The following is an 18,584-nucleotide window of genomic DNA, read 5'->3' on the forward strand; positions in this document are numbered from 1 at the left end:
CCACGAATACCTGTGACGATTATCTTAACAGGTCATAGGCTTCCCCTAGATCAACTCAGCCTCAAATAAGTACCTGGTACAGTGTGTTAACATCGCCACTCAGGAGATAAAGGCGGCCGGGCGTGGTGCTTGCTACCCACCCTCTTCGTGTGCCGTGCTGGCCTTCACATGTACGTACGTTGAACTCCTCTTGCACCGTGCCTAGCCAACTGTGCTCATCGGAAGTGCGAGGGAAGGACATCGACCTGACATCACTTGTCGAGGCCACACGGGGGATCTTTGTCTTTGTGTGTGACATCCTGCACACAAGTTCGTACATGCCCATACGTGCGTGCACGTGTGTGTATGCGTGTGTACGTGTGTGTATGCGTGTGTGTATGCGTGTGTATGCGTAGGTCGACTCAGCCTTAAATGAGTACCTGGTGCGGTGTGTAAACATCGCCACTAGGGAGACAAAGGCGGTCGGGCGTGGTGCTGGCCACCCACCCCCTCGTGTACCGTTCCGGCCTTCATAGGTGCTCGCTAACAGCACTTGCCCCTACAGTCTGTTCAGGCTATACGGGGGATCTTTGTCTTTTTGTGTATGCGTGTGTGTACGTGTGTGTGCACCTGTGTGTGTGCGTGTGTGCACGTGCGCGCACAGCGGATGGCACAAGCTCGTACATGCAGCACCGGCGCACGCCGTCATCCGGCTCGGCGGTGTTCAGCATCCACGATGACGCCAACCTGCTGGTGAGAGGCCGCCCCTCTCCCCGCTGTCGTCTCGCCGCCGCCGCGTCTGTCGCTGCTGTCCCACGGCTGGGTCTGACGGCAGGAACATCTCACCGTCTACCCCGTCGAAGCGGCGTCTTATTGCATCGTCGCTGCATCTCGGGGGGACGTGTCTCTCTCTCTTAACGGTTGTGTTGGCCCGGGAGCTGTCCTTGGCTGTCCCTCACGCCGTAGGTCATGATTCGTGCTTTGTTCCTCCCTGGCTAACATCCCGCTCCCATGGGCTCAGAGACTTGGGTTCTTCCCCGCTCTCTCCTTTCCTCCCTACCCCCCTCCTTCCCCCCCTCTCCCCAACCCTGTCGGTGGTGGGGGGGGTGGCAGCAACAGGAAGCACGCGTGCGTGTGACAGGAAGCGAGCGAGCGTTTCTGGCTTGTCGCTCGGTGGACGTTCCCCAGTCCACGCTCGCAAGCGGGGAGTGAGCGAGGCGAGCGCGAGTGGTTGTGAGTGGGCGAGCGAGCGAGCGAGCAAGGCAGAGAAGTGGCAGAGAGCGAGAGAATATTTGCGAGCGAGCAGGTAGAAGCAAGTGAAAGCGGTGAGGCGAGCGAGCGTGAATGGGTGATCGAGCGATTGACAGGCAGTGAGTGAGCGAGCGACTTGGCGAGTGGCATTGAGCGAGGCAGTGAGCGAGCGGTGAGCGAGTGCTCGTGAGCGTGTGCGTAAAGAGGGTGGTGCTGCGAGCGTGCGAGACTAGGGGAGCGGTACTTCGCTTGTAAGGTGGCAAGTGTCGAGTGGAGGTGAGCCGTAAGTGAGCTTCCGATTCGAGTGCTTGCGATGCCCGTCCGCACCGCGTCTCTCCGCGTCGTCTCCCGTCGTGGCGCTCCGGCGTCGCCGCGGCAGCGGTGACGGTGTTACCAGAGAGGGAGGAGGAGAGGTGACCGCGAGGAGGTAACCCCCCCACCCCCCGGTCCTCCGCCCGTCGTCGGCTCTCCGTGACCGCGCCTCTCTTTGGCCTCTCGTCTCTCCGTCTTTTAATGAGCGAGCCGCGCTCGCGACAGCTCTGCGTGACGGGCGCTCGCCGGGAAAGGTCGGCGCCGCCGGTGTCGCGGTTGTGACATTTCTGGAACGGTGACCGTCAGTTGGGAGGGCCGGTGCGTGGTGGCGGTGATGGTGGTTGATTAGGTTTTCTCTGTACCTGTGCACGTGTGTGTATGTGTGTGTGTGCGTGCGTGCGCTGATGCTTGCTGATAGCACTGCCCCAACACTATTAAAGGCTATACAGGGGATCTTTGTGCAAATGTGGGTAGCGGCGGTGCAGCAGTTAGGGCACTGATCTATGAACCCGTCGACCCAAGTTTGAGTCCTGCTCATGGCCAATGCCAGTGACAATTATCTTAACGAGTCCTGGGCCTCCCCTAGGCCGACTCAGCCTCAAATGAGTACCTGGTGCGGTGTTTAAACATTGACACTGGGGAGACAAAGGCGGTCGGGCATGGTGCTGGCCACCTGCCCCCTCGTGTGGCACGATGGCCTTCAAAGGTGCTCGCCAAGAGCGCTTGCCCCAAAAGTCTGTTAAGGCTTTTGTCGGCACATGTGCACGCACACGCGTGCGTGTGTGTGTATGTATGTGTGGGCATGCTTGTGAGGCCTTGGTTGTTGCTGCTGTGCACGTGGTGTGGAGCTGCAGCGCTGTGGTTAGTGGAACTGCACTCCGAACCGGGCAAATGAAGTTCGACGTCTTGCCGGCCATGGCTAATATCGGTGGCAAGTAATGTCTGCACCGGTCCTGGGCCTCCTCTAAGTCGACTCTGTACCTGAGGCGATGTGAACACACCGGGGAGACAAAGGTTGCCGGGCTTGGTCCTGGCCACCCACCCCGTCCTGCGGCGTGCAGGCCTAAACAGGTGCTCGCTAACAGCGATTGCCCCGGCAGGGTGTTAAAGGCTACGCGGGGGGGGGGGGGGCGGGGGTCTTTGTCATTTTTTTGTGTGCAGCCGGGCCCTGTGGCCGCCATGTCGGTGCGCTCGCTGCACTCCGAGTCTAACATGTCCGTGCGCTCCACCTTCTCGCTTCACGAGGACGAGGACGACGAGGTGAGGGGGAGGTGACGGGCCCTTGCCTCTCACGCCCGTACACACACGCCTACACACACGCATACACACACGCGTACAAAGATAAAGACAAAGATCCCCCGTGTAGCCTTAACAGACTGTAGGGGCAAGTGCTGTTAGTGAGCACCTATGAAGGCCAAAACGGTACACGAGGGGGTGGGTGGCCAACACCAAGCCCGACCGCCTTTGTCTCCCTAGTGGAAATGCTTACACACCGCACCAGGTACTCATTTGAGGCTGAGTCGACCCAGGGGAGGGCCGGGACCGGTTCAGACAATCGTCACCGGTGTTGGCCGTGAGCGGGAATCGAGCCGGTGTCACCGGGTTCATAGCGCAGCGCGCTGACCGCTACACCACCGCTCCCCACACACACAGACACACACAAAGATACACACGCACATACAGAGACACAGACACACAGATACATACACACACACAGAGACACCCACACACACAGACACACTGACACACACACACACAGACACACACACAGAGACACACACAGAGACACACACAGACACACAGAGACACACACCACACGCGTACACACACGCATACACACACGCACACACGCGCGCACACACGCGCGCACACATGCGTGCACGCATGCGTACAGAGCCCCAAATAAGTATCTAGTGAATAAACATCGCTACTAGGAGACAAAGGCAGCCGGGCGTGGTGCTGGCCACCCACCCCCTCGTGTGTCTTGCCAGCCTTCAAAGGTTCTCGCGAACAGCACTTGCCCCAGCAGTCTTGTTAAGGCTATACAGGGGGATATTTGTTTTTGTCGTGTGGCGTATGTGACATGTGGTGTGTGTGTGACCACAGGACCCGCTGGTTTTTGCCGAGCCCCCGTCCATCAAGCTGTGCTGCCAGCTGTGTTGCGGCATCTTCAAGGACCCCATCATCACGACGTGCGGGGTAAGTCACCCGGCCTCGCACGTTGCTGCTGTGCGCGGTCGCACATCGCCCGTTTACCCGCCCCGTCACGTTAACCCTTTCCCGTTCCGATGACGTATGTGTACGGCGTCGGTTTTTCTTTTTTTCATCCGATTTCCCTCCGTTGATGTACGCGTACATCATCGAAATGAAAGCAGAATAAAAACGGAGATAAAATCACTTTATCGGTACCGAGGCTCCCCGCAAGGTCATGCGGGAGCGTGTGCGGCACAGTTTGTGTGGAAAAAACTAGAATTCACGGAATAAGGTGGGGTGCTAGCACCCCCCCACCCCCTCCCCCGCCCCATTATCTCCACCCCCCACTCCACTTCCCTCCCACCAACGTAGAGCATTTTCAAAAATAAATAAAGGAAGCGCCTGATCTAATGTGTTTCTGCAGCCATTTCCAATATTTCACGGACTTTCCTGACCACCGCCGTGACCTCCGTGCCAAAATCGTAGCCTTCATCATCACCGCTCATCATCAAGCATCATCCCCCACACCATCGCTCGCCATCACACAACATCACCCGCATCATCGCTCACCACCGTACATCGCCACTCACCATCATACCCCATCACTCACCATCACACAACATCACACAACATCAACCCGCATCATCGCTCACCACCGTACATCGCCACTCACCATCATACCCCATCACTCACCATCACACAACATCACACAACATCAACCCGCATCATCGCTCACCACCGTACATCGCCACTCACCATCATACCCCATCACTCACCATCACACACCATCACTCGCATCATCACTCACCACCGTACATCACCACTGACCATCACACACCATCACTCACCATCACACGCCATCACTCGCATCATCGCTCACCATCATACAACATCACTCGCATCATCACTCACCACCGTACATCGCCACTCACCATCACACACCATCGCTCCCCATCACACACCATCACTCACATCATCGCTCACCACCGTACATCGCCACTCACCATCACACACCATCGCTCACCGACACACTCCATCGCTCACCATCACGCATCATCACTCACCATCACACAACATCACACATCATCACTCACTATTACACCTCACCACTCACAATCGGTGCATTGTCCCTCGCCCTCACACCACCATCGCACGTCACCGCCTACCCTCGCACGTCACCACACCACATCACCGCACCTCCGGTTAGCACGGTCGGGCTGCATATGTTGCGTAATAAGTTCAATATACAGACATCAAATGCATCCTTCTTCCTGGCCACCAGCAGCACCAGTAATTGGCTGTCTGGTGCCACCATTTGCTGACACAGGGGAGGGGAGCGGGGGGGGGCAGTGGTCCCTGCTGATTGCCCGTGCCACGTGTATGTACGTACGTATGTCTCCGTGCCGAGATGTTAACTCCCTCTCACCTGGTATGCAGGAGGTTGTGGATTCGATCCCAAGCCTGACGCTTGTATATTTGGAGTTTGAATGTGGTCGCGTGGATTTTTCTCCGGGTCCTCCAGGATTTCCCCTACGGGTTTAAAATCAACATCACGCGTTGCGAGTATTTGGCTGCTATAAATTGTCACGTGATAAGCCACTTTGTTGAGCTATCGTTTGTTTGCCAGGTCGCATCTGAAAAAGAGCTGCGTGACTTTCGGTAAAGTCACGTAGGTAGAAAATTAATAGATCACGACGTTTTGATCGCGACACAAGCAACCATCATGAGGTGGGACCACCACATCAAGAAAAAACTTTTTTTTTTTCTTGATGTGCTTGATCGAAACGTCGTTATCTGTTAATTTTCTACCCACGTGACTTTACCGAAAGAACCAAAGAGTATGGATTCCGTAGTCACGAAAGCTTCAAATCAATACGAATAATCGTTTAGTTTTAGTGTTTTTATGGAGAACCCACTGGCACCCATGTCACGTGGACGTACGTGTGTGTATATGTGTGTGTTTGTGTGTGGAACCCGCGCCCATGTCATGTGTACGTGTGTGTGTTTGTGTGTGGAACCCGCGCCCATGTTACGTGGACGTACGTACGTGTGTGTGTTTGTGTGTGGAACCCACTGGCGCCCTTGCCGCTTGTACATACGTACGTCCGTGTGTGTGTGTGTGTGGAACCCGGTCGCCCGTGCCCAGTTCCGCTCGCGATTGCTGGCGCCCCACTTATCAGTTCCGCGCGCTTTGTTTCATAACGAGGACGGGGAGGCCTCCGTTGTTGGGTTTTTTTTCTTTTCTTCGCATTCATTTCTAATTTTGTCTCGCAATTATTTACCCAAGGAAAGACTCGCTTAGCCTCAAGGCTTTCATTTTTCAGCCACGTGGTGCGGGGCGACGTGACGATCACCTCGAGCTATTTCCCAACCGAGTGGAGTTTTTGTCGGCGGTAGTGGAGCAGAGCGATAGCCCGGGCCGTGACGGCTCGCGCCTCGGCTCTCGTGACTCCGTGTTGGGCCTTGACTGCTCGTGACTGCCGCTGAACCGTGACCGCTCTTGACTGGAGCTGGGCCGTGACGGCTCTTGACTCGCGTGCGGGACTGTCACCCCGACGTGCAAGGGGGTGGAATCCTACAGCCCAACGCTGCGTGCGTTTCTCTCGTGCATGGTGTGTCTGTTTTGTATTGCGTGCGTCTCTTGCGTGGGGGAACGACAACATTGTGTGCAGTTTGTGTGTCCGTGTGTGTTGTGTTGTTTTTCTGTGGTGTTTTCATTTCGTGTTGCGTGTGTGTGTCTGTCTTGCGTGTGTTGTGCTATGGGTTACATCTGCTCTGTGTGCACCGCGCACCCTCTGCTGTGTGTGTTGCATCTGTCATGCCCCTGTCGCGTTGTTGATCGTGCGCGCGCGTGCGTGTGTGCTGTGTCTGTTGGGTTTGCAGCACACGTTCTGCCGCAAGTGCGCGCTGACGTCCGGTGAGTTGCGCGTCCGGTTTGCGTCGCGTCCGGGTGAATGTGTAGCGAGCCGCTCGGGGTGGGGGGAGGGCGGTGGTGAGATGCTGCGGTGAGTGGTGAGCGAGGTGGTGAGCGAGGTGTAGTGGTGAAGGTTGCGGTGAGGGAGATGTGCGCAACGGTGAGGATGGAGGTGGTGAGGAATCCTTGCAACTGGTGGTCATTGAAAAACTATTCTGTTCAACTCGGCACCGCCAGCACCACCTACCAGGTTCACAATCATCCCTACCACCAACACCTTCGCTGTTTCCACCGCCCCCCAATGCCACCACTGCCACCACCACGACCACCACGACCACCACCACCAGCACCACTACCATCCACCATCACTATCACACTCCACCAACAGCAGCAACAGCCGCCATTCGTGGACATCATCGCAGCGCTTGTGCCAGGCCGCTGGTTTCGAACCGATATATTTACTGAGACCACCAGCACCATTACCATCCCACCACTGACAACAACCGCCGTTCGCCACCAAGTGGCAGCGACGTCACAACGGCGCTTGCGTCAGGCTCGGTGCACCCAATCGCCACCGCCAACAGCATTCAGCACCGCCACCACCACGGCAGCAGCAGCCGAACAAACACAGACGCGCCTCGAAAACAGAATCTTTAAAAGCCAAAACCCGAACCTCGACCAGAACATCCCATTGGCACGCCGCTGTGTTTTCGATGCAATTAAACGCAAAAACCCACCTCCAGAGATCGTTAAGCTGCGGCGACCACACCTACGACAGCGGCCAGGGCCAAACAACAACAGAGAGCGCGGTGCGAGGCGCTTCGGGGGGGGGGGGGGGGTTGTAGAAGGAGTCAGTGGATGGAGGGGTGGGAGATGGGGTGGCGTGGGGTGGGTGGCGGCAGTGGAGGGTAGCGTCGGTGGCGGGCGCCGCCAGGACAGATAAGCTGGGCCTTGGGGGGAGGCAGGGGCGGGGAGGTGGGGGGTGGCGGCCCCCCTCCCTGGCAAGGTGCTTCCTGCCCCCCCCCCCCCCCACCGGTCGCCGTGGACGTCACGACTCCTTGGCCGTCGTGGCCCCGGGCGCAGTGCCAGACGCCGGGAGAAAGTGCCGGATTTTGGCCGTAAATTTTGTTTTGATTGCAAAGCGGTAACGGAGTGGGGGGGGGAAGGTGGAGATGAGGGGTGGCGTTTTCTTGCCGAGCAGAGTGGAGTGGCTCTTGCGTCCAGATGAAGGCCGGGGGTTGTGGGGGGGGGCGCAAGTTGGGAGATTGAGCGATGAACTGGAGGTGGTCGCGTGTCGCTGAACGTGCCTTTCATGTTCGTTACGAACCTTTCTCACACCGTCCACCGTCCCCTGCGTTCGTTCCCATCGCTTGCCAGCTCACAGTTCATGAGGGGTTATATTGTGTGTGTGGTGGCGGGGGGTGGCACAATGCCTACTTATTATGCCATGCTGGCCTTACTAGTTGCTCGCTAACAACACCCAACAAGTTTTTTAGGCCGGTGTACGTGCAGTGTTAACTGCTGCGTCACGGCGCTACAAACCCCAGCTTCCGGAGTTCGATCTCCGTTCACAGCTAACGTTAGTGGCGAGCGATATCTCGATCAGAGGCTCGGCATCCCCTATGCTGACTCGGCCTTAAATGAGTACCCGCTGCGGTTGTGTAAACATCAGCACTGGGCGCAGTACTGCCCTGCGTCACCCACCCGCCTGTGTGTGCTGTGCCGACATTAATTACAAGGTCGCACTTATTGCACGCAAAGTGCTTGCCACGAATGAACGACAACACCTTACTGATCACGTCAAGAAGCATAAACCATTACGCAAAAACCGGTTAGCCTTGCTTCTGGCCAACCATCGAACAAAGCTGGGTCACCGCATCGCGTGGCGCTTTCAGATCCGTTTTTGCGGCCATCTGGAACGCTCTTCCTTCCGATATCAGGAAGCAACTGGGAGCTGTGCACTTTGAAATCTAAATAGAAAATGTATTTCTTTGGAACTGCTTTTTGTGTTTTATTTGTTGTCTTTCCCCCCACCCCCCACACCTCCGCTTAGCATGGTCGGCTACGTTCGTTGCCAAAGAAGTTTGACATTGATATGCGTGTGCATCCGTACAATCGGGCGCTCACCAGCAGCACTTGCCTCAAAGGGTGCATTTAAAACGGCTCTCCCGGTGGGGGGTGATCTTTTGTCTTTTGTAGAGAAGTGTCCGGTGGACAACGCGAATCTCACGGTGGTGGTGAACAACATTGCGGTGGCCGAGCAGATCGGGGAGCTCTTCATTCACTGCAAGTTCGGGTGCCGCGTGGCGGCGGCGGGCGGCGGCGGGGTCGTGGGGGTCGCGGGGAAGCTGGGCTCCTCGTGGGAGGTCGACCCTCGCGGCTGTCCCTTCACCATCCGCATCAGCGCTCGCAAGCAAGTCGCCCCGCGCTGTTCCACACGCCGCATTGCCACGCCGCACTGCCACGCCCCACTACACGGAGCACTAGCCAGCGCTACGTGTTTGTGCACATATACCTGCGTGTGTGCGTGTGCACGTGTACGTGTGTGTGTGTGCGTGCGCACGTGTGTGTGTGCGCGTTTGTGCCGGGAGCATGTGCAGGGAGCCGTAGTGTAGCGCTTTGCGAGCTGCGCTACAAACCCGGCGACAAGAGTTTGATTCCCACTCACAGCCGACACCAGTAACGATTATCGTAACCAGTCATGGGCCTCTGCTCCGTCGACTCGGCCTCAAATGAGTACCTGGTGCGGTGTGTAAACATCGAAACTGGGGAGACAAAGGCGGACGGGCGTGGTGCTGGCTACCGACCCCCTCGTGTGCCGTGCCGGCCTTCATAGGCGCTCGCTAACAGCGTTTGCCCCAACAGTCTTGTAAAAGCTATAGGGGGGTGATCTTGGTCTTTGTTTTTGCAGGGAGCACGAGGAGAGCTGTGACTACCGCCCCGTGCACTGCCCCAACAACCCCAGCTGCCCGCCGCTGCTCAAGGTCAACCTGGCAGTGCACCTCAAGGAGTGCGAGCACATCAAGTGTGTGCACGCCAAGTACGGGTACGCTCAGCGCCGGCGGGCATCAGCAGCAGCAGCAGCAGCAGCCTCGGCATCATTAGCAGCAGTATCATTTTCTACAGCATCGTCACCATTACTATCATCTCCCGTAGCAGTATCCGCAACAGCATCATCATCATTTATCAGCAGCAGCTGCAGCGTTGTAATAATCAGCGGCAGCTGCATTTTGCTTTCGCCAGCAGCAGCAGCAGCTCATGCAAATGTATAAAAACTAAAATATTATTATTACTCGCTGTGATATGTCCCCCCCTGCCCCCACCCCTCTCGGAGTTTTGCCCACTTCCCCCCCCTGCCCCCCCGTTTAAACTCTCCAATGGGTGCAGGGGTGAGCGAAAGTAATACGTGTAAAACGAATTGACGAGAAAGAGTGTAAAAAAAAATATAAAAAAAAAACTTTGTTTTATTAAAAACACTAAAACAGCCGAGAGACGTGAACATAATAACACTTTTATCGGGGTTAAGACCGTTTAAAAAATAGCCGATTCCTCTGGGAGTGACCATAGCCCTTCCTCCTCACCGTTTAAGGGAAATGCTGTACAACGCACCACCTCGTACTCTTCTTGCATTTGATTGAATCATTATGGTGCGGACTGTACATTTTACCCTCGTGTAGTAGTCGTACGCTTTCATGTTTATTGTTTAGTTTTGCGGGCGCGGTGCTGGCCACCCACACCCTCGGGCGCCGTGCCTGCCTTCATTGGTGCTCGCTAACGGCACTTGCCCCCACAACCTGTTACAGGCTACCCAGGGGATCTTTGTCTTGTGTGTGCTGTGTTAAAACACAGCATGGTGGCACAGTGGGGAGCACAGGTGGGGCGGTGCCATCTCCGCCAAGTCAACCCCAAAACACACTGAGCCTGTCCCGTGACCTCCTGCCAGCATCCAGCCTTTGACACATTTATGCGTTAGCCTCAAACTGCACCTTTCCTGGCACGAGCGCTGAGGTGACGTCGCCATCACATCGCCAAACGTTGGCCGCTGCAGGGGCGAGATGTTAACTCCCTCGCCTGGTATACAGGAGGTCGTGGGTTCGATCACGACCCTGACGCCTGCTGCTGTATATTTGGAGTTTGCGTGTCTCTCTCTCATCATCATCACGGTGGCTATGAGATGTTAACTCCCTCGCCCGGCATACAGGAGGTCGTGGGTTTTATCCCGACCCTGACGCCTGCTGCTGTATATGTGGAGTTTGCGTGTCTCTCTCATCATCATCACAGTGGCTAGGAGATGTTAACTCCCTCGCCCAGTATACAGGAGGTCGTGGGTTCGATCACGACCCTGACGCCTGCTGCTGTATATTTGGAGTTTGCGTGTCTCTCTCTCTCAACATCATCATCACGGTGGCGAGATGTTAACTACCTCGCCTGGTATACAGGAGGTCGTGGGTTCAATCATGACCTTGACGCCTGCTGCTGTATATTTGGAGTTTGCGTGTCTCTCTCTCTCAACATCATCATCACGGTGGCGAGATGTTAACTACCTCGCCTGGTATACAGGAGGTCGTGGGTTCGATCATGACCCTGACGCCTGCTGCTGTATATTTGCAGTTTGCATGTTCTCTCTCTCTCCGTGGTCGCGTGGATTTTTTTCTCCGGTGTCCTCCGGTTTTCCCCTCCGCAATTAGAATCAACATCGCGCGTTTAGAGTATTTGGCTGCTGCAATAAATAAAAACCACGTGACGATAAGCCACTTCGTTGAGCTGTGATTTGTGGTAGCCAGGCCGCTTCTGAAAAAGAGCTGTGTTGCTCGGTGGGTCTTTCCGTTGACGTCGTGCGTCCTTCCTTCCGTGCGTGCGTGCATGTGTGCGTGACCCCAGGTGCCCGTTTGCTGGCAACCAGGAGGCGTTTGCTCTGCACCTGCCATCGTGCCGCTTCGAGGGGCTCAAGGAGTTCCTGCAGCAGACGGAGGATCGCTTCCACGAGCTGCAGCTGTCGCTCACGCAGAAGGACCAGGAGATCGGCTTCCTGCGCAGCATGCTGGGCAAGCTGTCGGAGCGCCTCGACCAGCACGAGAAGAGCGTCGAGCTCAAGTTCGGTAACGACCGCAGTGGCAGAGCAGCCCACGCGAACGGCGCCCAATCGGATTCGGAATCTTGATTCGATGAGCTGTGAAGCTCTCGTTCGCAGATCGTCCAGTAGTGAGCATGGGCACGCGTGCACAGCCCTCGCAGGCACACACAGCTCGCATGGGCGAAACTCAAAGACTAAGACCCCCCGTGTAGCCTTAACAGACTGTGTTGGGGAAAGTGCTGTTGGCGAGCACCTATGAAGGCCGGCAAGGCACATGACAGGGTAGGTGGCCAACAACACGCCCGGCCGCATTTGTCTTCCTAGCGGCGATGTTCGCACATCGCCGGTTCAGAACATCATCACCGGTGTTGGCCGTGAGTGGGAATTGAACTTGGGTGGCTGGGTACACGCACGGGCACACGCACGGGCACACGCACGGGCACACGCACGGGCACACGCGCACAGCATGCAGGTAGTCACAGGCGTGCACGATTCACATGGACACAAACGGCTAAAACTGGCACGCACAGCTCGGTCACAGGCCCGCACAGAGCTCACCCAGCGCGACACTCGCAGTCGGAGGCGGTTCCAGGGGTTGAGGTGGACTAGCGGGTGGTGTGGTGTGGCGCGCCTTGGCGGCGGCGGTGGTGTTGGCGGTGGTGTTGGCGGTGGTGTTGGCGGTGGTGTTGGCGGTGGTGTTGGCGGTGGTGTTGGCGGTGGTGTTGGCGGTGGTGTTGGTGGTGGTGTTGGTGGTGGTGTTGTTTGTGTTGGTGGCGGTGGTGTTGGTGGTGGTGTTGGTGTTGTTTGTGTTGGTGGCGGTGGTGTTGGTGGTGGTGTTGGTGTTGTTTGTGTTGGTGGCGGTGGTGTTGGTGTGGTGGTGTTGGCGGTGGTGTTGGCGGTGGTGTTGGTGGTGGTGGTGGTGTTGGTGGTGGTGTTGGTGGTGGTGTTGGTGTTGTTTGTGTTGGTGGCGGTGGTGTTGGTGGTGGTGTTGGTGTTGTTTGTGTGGTGGCGTGGGTTGGTGGTGGTGTTGGTGTTGTTTGTGTTGGTGGTGGTGGTGTTGGTGGTGTTGGTGTTGTTTGTGTTGGTGGCGGTGGTGTTGGTGGTGGTGTTGGTGTTGTTGTGTTGGTGGTGTTGGTGGTGGTGTTGGTGTTGTTTGTTGGTGGCGGTGGTGTTGGTGGGTGTTGGTGTTTTTGGTTGGTGGCGGTGGTGTTGGTGTTGGTGGGGTGTTGGTGGTGGTGTTGGTGTTGTTTGTGTTGGTGGGGTGGTGTTGGTGGTGGTGTTGGTGTTGTTTGTGTTGGTGCGGTGGTGTTGGTGTTGGTGGTGGTTTGTTGTTTGTGTTGGTGGCGGTGGTGTTGGTGGTGGTGTTGTTTGTGTTGGTGGCGGTGGTGTTGGTGTGGGGTGGGTGTTTGTGTTGGTGGCGTGGTGTTGGCGGTGGTGTTGGTGTTGTTTGTGTTGGTGGCGGTGGTGTTGGCGGTGGTGTTGGTGGTGGTGTTGTTTGTGTTGGTGGCGGTGGTGTTGGTGGTGGTGTTGGTGTTGTTTGTGTTGGTGGCGGTGGTGTTGGCGGTGGTGTTGGTGGTGGTGTTGTTTGTGTTGGTGGCGGTGGTGTTGGTGTTGGTGTTGTTTGTGTTGGTGGCGGTGGTGTTGGCGGTGGTGTTGGTGTTGGTGTTGTTTGTGTGGGTGGCGGTGGTGTTGGTGGTGGTGTTGGTGTTGTTTGTGTTGGTGGCGGTGGTGTTGGCGGGTGTGTTGGTGGTGGTGTTGTTTGTGTTGGTGGCGGTGGTGTTGGTGGTGGTGTTGTTTGTGTTGGTGGCGTTGGTGGTGGTGGTGTTGGCGGTGGTGTTGGCGGTGGTGTTGGTGGTGGTGTTGGTGTTGTTTGTGTTGGTGGCGGTGGTGTTGGTGTTGGTGTTGGTGTTGTTTGTGTTGGTGGCGGTGGTGTTGGTGGTGGTGTTGGTGTTGTTTGTGTTGGTGGCGGTGGTGTTGGTGGTGGTGTTGGTGTTTGTTTGTGTTGGTGGCGGTGGTGTTGGTGGTGGTGTTGGTGTTGTTTGTGGTGGTGGTGTTGGTGGTGGTGTTGGTGGTGGTGGTGGTGTTGGTGGTGGTGTTGGTGGTGGTGTTGGTGTTGTTTGTGTTGGTGGCGGTGGTGTTGGTGGTGGTGTTGGTGTTGTTTGTGTTGGTGGCGGTGGGTGTTGGTGGTGGTGTTGGTGTTGTTTGTGTTGGTGGTGGTGGTGTTGGTGGTGGTGTTGGTGTTGTTTGTGTTGGTGGTGGTGGTGTTGGTGTTGTTTGTGTTGGTGGTGGTGGTGGTGTTGGTGGTGGTGTTGTGTTGTTTGTGTTGGTGGCGGGTGGTGTTGGTGGTGGTGTTGGTGTTGTTTGTGTTGGTGGCGGTGGTGTTGGTGGTGGTGTTGGTGTTTGTTTGTGTTGGCGGTGGCTGTTGGTGGTGTGTTGGTGTTGTTGGTGTGTGGTGTGTTGGTGGTGGTTGGTGTTGGGTGGTGGTGTTGGTTGTGTTGGTGGCGGTGGTGTTGGTGGTGGTGTTGGTGTTGTTTTGTGTTGGTGGCGGTGGTGTTGGTGGTGGTGTTTGGTGTTGTTTGTGTTGGGGGTGGTGGTGTTGGTGGTGGTGTTGGTGTTGTTTTGTTGGTGGCGGTGGTGTTGGTGGTGGTGTTGGTGTTGTTTGTGTTGGTGCGGTGGTGTTGGTGTTGGTGGTGGTGTTGGTGGTGGTGTTGGTGGTGTGTTTGTGTTGTGGCGGTGGTGTTGGTGGTGGTGTTGGTGTTGTTTGTGTTGTGGCGTGGTGTTTGGTGTTGGTGGTGGTGTTGTTTGTGTTGGTGGCGGTGGTGGTTGGTGGTGGCGGTGGTGTTTGTGTTGGCAGTGTGTTGGTGGTGGCGGTGGTGTGTTGGTGGGCGGTGGTGTTGTTTGTGTTGGTGGCGTGGTGTTGGCGGTGGTGTTGGTGTTGGTGTTGTTTGTGTTGGTGCGGTGGTGTTGGTGGTGGTGTTGGTGTTGTTTGTGTTGGTGGCGGTGGTGTTGCGGTGGTGTTTGGTGGTGGTGTTGTTGTGTTGGTGGCGGTGGTGTTGGTGGGTGGTGTTGTTGTGTTGGTGGCGGTGGTGTTGGTGGTGGTGGTGGTGTTGGCGGTGGTGTTGGTGGTGGTGTTGGTGTTGTTTGTGTTGGTGGCGGTGGTGTTGGTGGTGGTGTTGGTGTTGTTTGTGTTGGTGGCGGTGGTGTTGGTGTTGGTGGTGGTGTTGTTTGTGTTGGTGGCGGTGGTGTTGGTGGTGGCGGTGGTGTTGGTGTTGGCGGTGGTGTTGGTGGTGGTGTTGGTGTTGTTTGTGTTGGTGGCGGTGGTGTTGGCGGTGGTGTTGGTGTTGGTGTTGTTTGTGTTGGTGGCGGTGGTGTTGGTGGTGGTGTTGGTGTTGTTTGTGTTGGTGGCGGTGGTGTTGGCGGTGGTGTTGGTGGTGGTGTTGTTTGTGTTGGTGGCGGTGGTGTTGGTGGTGGTGTTGTTTGTGTTGGTGGCGGTGGTGTTGGTGGTGGTGGTGGTGTTGGCGGTGGTGTTGGTGGTGGTGTTGGTGTTGTTTGTGTTGGTGGCGGTGGTGTTGGTGGTGGTGTTGGTGTTGTTTGTGTTGGTGGCGGTGGTGTTGGCGGTGGTGTTGTGGTGGTGTTGTTTGTGTTGGTGGCGGTGGTGTTGGTGTTGGTGTTGGTGTTGTTTGTGTTGGTGGCGGTGGTGTTGGCGGTGGTGTTGGTGTTGGTGTTGTTTGTGTTGGTGGCGGTGGTGTTGGTGGTGGTGTTGGTGTTGTTTGTGTTGGTGGCGGTGGTGTTGGCGGTGGTGTTGGTGGTGGTGTTGTTTGTGTTGGTGGCGGTGGTGTTGGTGGTGGTGTTGTTTGTGTTGGTGGCGGTGGTGTTGGTGGTGGTGGTGGTGTTGGCGGTGGTGTTGGTGGTGGTGTTGGTGTTGTTTGTGTTGGTGGCGGTGGTGTTGGTGTTGGTGTTGGTGTTGTTTGTGTTGGTGGCGGTGGTGTTGGTGGTGGTGTTGGTGTTGTTTGTGTTGGTGGCGGTGGTGTCGGTGGTGGTGTTGGTGTTGTTTGTGTTGGTGGCGGTGGTGTTGGTGTTGGTGTTGGTGTTGTTTTGTGTTGGTGGCGGTGTGTTGGTGGTGGTGGTTGGTGTTGTTTGTGTTGGTTGGTGGCGGTGGTGTCGGTGGTGGTGTTGGTGTTGTTTGTGTTGGTGGCGGTGGTGTTAGTGGTGGTGTTGGTGTTGTTTGTGTTGGTGGCGGTGGTGTTGGTGGTGGTGTTGGTGTTGTTTGTGTTGGTGGCGGTGGTGTTGGTGGTGGTGTTGGTGTTGTTTTGTGTTGGTGGCGGTGGTGTTTGGTGGTGGTGTTGGTGTTGTTTGTGTTGGTGGCGGGTGGTGTTGGCGGTGGTGTTGGTGGTGGTGTTGTTTGTGTTGGTGGCGGTGGTGTTGGTGGTGGTGTTGGTGTTGTTTGTGTTGGTGGCGGTGGTGTTGGTGGTGGTGTTGTTTGTGTTGGTGGCGGTGGTGTTGGTGGTGGCGGTGGTGTTGTTTGTGTTGGTGCGGTGGTGTGGTGTTGGCGGTGGTGTTGGTGGTGGTGTTGGTGGTGGTGTTGGTGTTGGTGGTGTTGGTGGTGGTGTTGGTGGTGGTGTTGTTTGTGTTGGTGGCGGTGGTGTTGGTGGTGGTGTTGGTGTTGGTGGTGGTGTTGGTGTTGGTGGTGGTGTTGGCGGTGGTGTTGGCGGTGGTGGTGGTGGTGTTGGTGGTGGTGTTGGTGGCGGTGGTGGCGGCGGCGGTGGTGTTGGTGGTGGTGTTGGTGGTGGTGTTGTTTGTGTTGGTGGCGGTGGTGTTGGTGGTGGTGTTGGTGTTGGTGGTGGTGTTGGTGTTGGTGGTGGTGTTGGCGGTGGTGTTGGCGGTGGTGGTGTTGGTGGTGGTGTTGGTGGTGGTGGTGGTGGTGTTGGTGGTGGTGTTGGTGGTGTTGGTGGTGGTGTTGGTGGTGGTGGTGGTGGTGGTGTTGGGGCTTATGTGGCGGTGCCGTGGGTGTGTGGCCGTGCCTGCAGACGTGCTCGACGAGAACCAGAGCAAGCTGAGCGAGGACCTCATGGAGTTCCGGAGAGACACCTCCATGCTGAGCGTGAGTCGTGCTTGCAACTGCGCAGCCGCACATTTGACCGGGCAATAGCCACACGTGACAACACGTAGAACCGCGGCAACCACGCGGCAACCACGCGGCAACCACGCCTCCACGTTCCGCAGCAGTGTGAAGCTTACCAAGCCATGGCCAAGGTACCTTCGCCAATGCCTTTGTTGCTACAAGGTACCAAACGGTCCTCCTCATTGTCATGCTAATTGTGTTGCTGCCGTGTTGGCAGTGATAATGACCAAGCACATCTATAGCCAACATCCATCACGTTCGTCAAGAACACCGTTGCCTGAAAATGAAAAAGTATGATATAAGAGCCGACTTTTATTATCCGTGCGACAACATCAACATTAATTCAACGGCACCGGAGATTAATTTGGCGACACGACACGCAAACTACAATTCATTCAACTTCCCCTTAACCCTCCTGCCACCACCCACCCACCCACCCTGCCCCCCCCGTGAGCCCCCCCCCCCAACCCCCGCCGCGATCTCTCGAGCGTGAGAACGCTGTGAAGTCACAACGTGGCCCTCTCCCTCCGCAGGACGAGCTCTCGCACATCAACGCGCGGCTCAACATGGGGGTCCTGGGATGTAAGTAGCCCCTCCACCACTACCGCCCTCTGCCACCCCCCCCCACTCACCAATGCTCGGCCCCACCCACTCAGCCACTGTGGCACGATGCTGACGATGTGATCAAGGGGGGGGGGGGCCCGACAAGCAATTGAGGAGGGGGGGATCTAGCCGGTGATGAGAGAATCGGGCCAGCGATGATGATGAGGATGAAGAAGAAGGGGGGGGGAGAGGAGGTGGGGGCTGCCCGGTGTTTCCTGTCGTGAGCTCAGCGCTTCCCGTCCGGTGCAATGGCAGGAAGTGGAGCCCAGCTGTGGCCGTGCTGACGCGCGGACTTCTCACGCTGGCTCCTCACGCTGAGTCCTCACGCTGAGTCCTCACGCTAGCCTCGCTCATAGCCGGCACGGCAGCAGGGGGTGGCTTGGATCCACGGGACAGTCTTGTGCCTGCCATAGGAATGCGGAATTGCCGCCGCTGGCCCCCGTGGACATCAGTGTCTGAGCAGGGAAAAAAAAAAGACAGTTTTTTTTGAGAATTGATGCAGAAATGCAGACGGGGCTGTAGGTGATTAATGAGATTGCCGGGGTATCAATCAGCCACCGATTGCTAACTGCGGGAGTGGGCACCGAAAGATTCCGACACCGATGATGCACGCATCAAAAACACCTCGTGTGTGAGCAGATATTGTTCGTCAAACGATGAAACGGTCAATATCCTTTACAGTGTAATTCCAGGTGAGAGACCTTTAATACCTAGGCCTCTGTAAGCTATAAATTCTATTTTTTTGACGAGGTAATCCCCACTGAGCTATACAGCTCGTTTTTTAGAAGCGACCTGGCCACAAATGGTAGCCCAATGAGAAGTAGTTTATCACGTGGAAATTTATAGCAGCCAAATACTCAACAAATGTTGATTCTAAACGTGGAGGGAAAACCTGGAGGACCCGGAGAAGAACATGCAAACTCCAAATTTACAGGTGTCCGGGTCGGGAATGAACCCACGACTTCCTGCATACCAGGCGAGGTAGTGAACATCTTGCCACCGCGGCGCCCATATTCTTCGTCACGGCTTGGCTCTGCCTCGAGGAGTGAGCAATGGGCACAAAGCCTCCGCCGCTTAACTCGATCCGGCTCTGATCACGGTCCCAACCATGCTGGGGTTTTCTCATCGTGAGCCGA

General features: G+C 56.5%; 1 protein-coding gene across 3 annotated transcripts in view; it reads left to right on the forward strand.

Annotated features, from left to right (window-relative positions):
• The window catches only part of TRAF7 (TNF receptor associated factor 7), a 42,149-nt gene that overhangs the window by 12,373 nt on the left and 11,192 nt on the right, over positions 1-18,584 (forward strand). For 2 of the 3 annotated variants that reach the window (XM_061560785.1, XM_061560786.1), the window contains exons 4-12: positions 644-732; positions 2,704-2,802; positions 3,649-3,741; positions 6,619-6,652; positions 8,849-9,066; positions 9,565-9,695; positions 11,531-11,748; positions 16,751-16,824; positions 17,379-17,427. In XM_061560785.1, the coding sequence (XP_061416769.1) occupies positions 644-732; positions 2,704-2,802; positions 3,649-3,741; positions 6,619-6,652; positions 8,849-9,066; positions 9,565-9,695; positions 11,531-11,748; positions 16,751-16,824; positions 17,379-17,427 (1,005 nt within the window). Of the gene's footprint in view, positions 1-643; positions 733-773; positions 1,658-2,703; positions 2,803-3,648; positions 3,742-6,618; positions 6,653-8,848; positions 9,067-9,564; positions 9,696-11,530; positions 11,749-16,750; positions 16,825-17,378; positions 17,428-18,584 lie in introns of those variants that run through there. The other variant, XM_061560787.1, reaches the window with a different exon arrangement.

The sequence above is a fragment of the Lethenteron reissneri genome, chromosome 26 (genome assembly GCF_015708825.2).
Source record: "Lethenteron reissneri isolate LAM-NWPU_2019-01 chromosome 26, ASM1570882v1, whole genome shotgun sequence".
NCBI classification, from domain to species: domain Eukaryota; kingdom Metazoa; phylum Chordata; class Hyperoartia; order Petromyzontiformes; family Petromyzontidae; genus Lethenteron; species Lethenteron reissneri.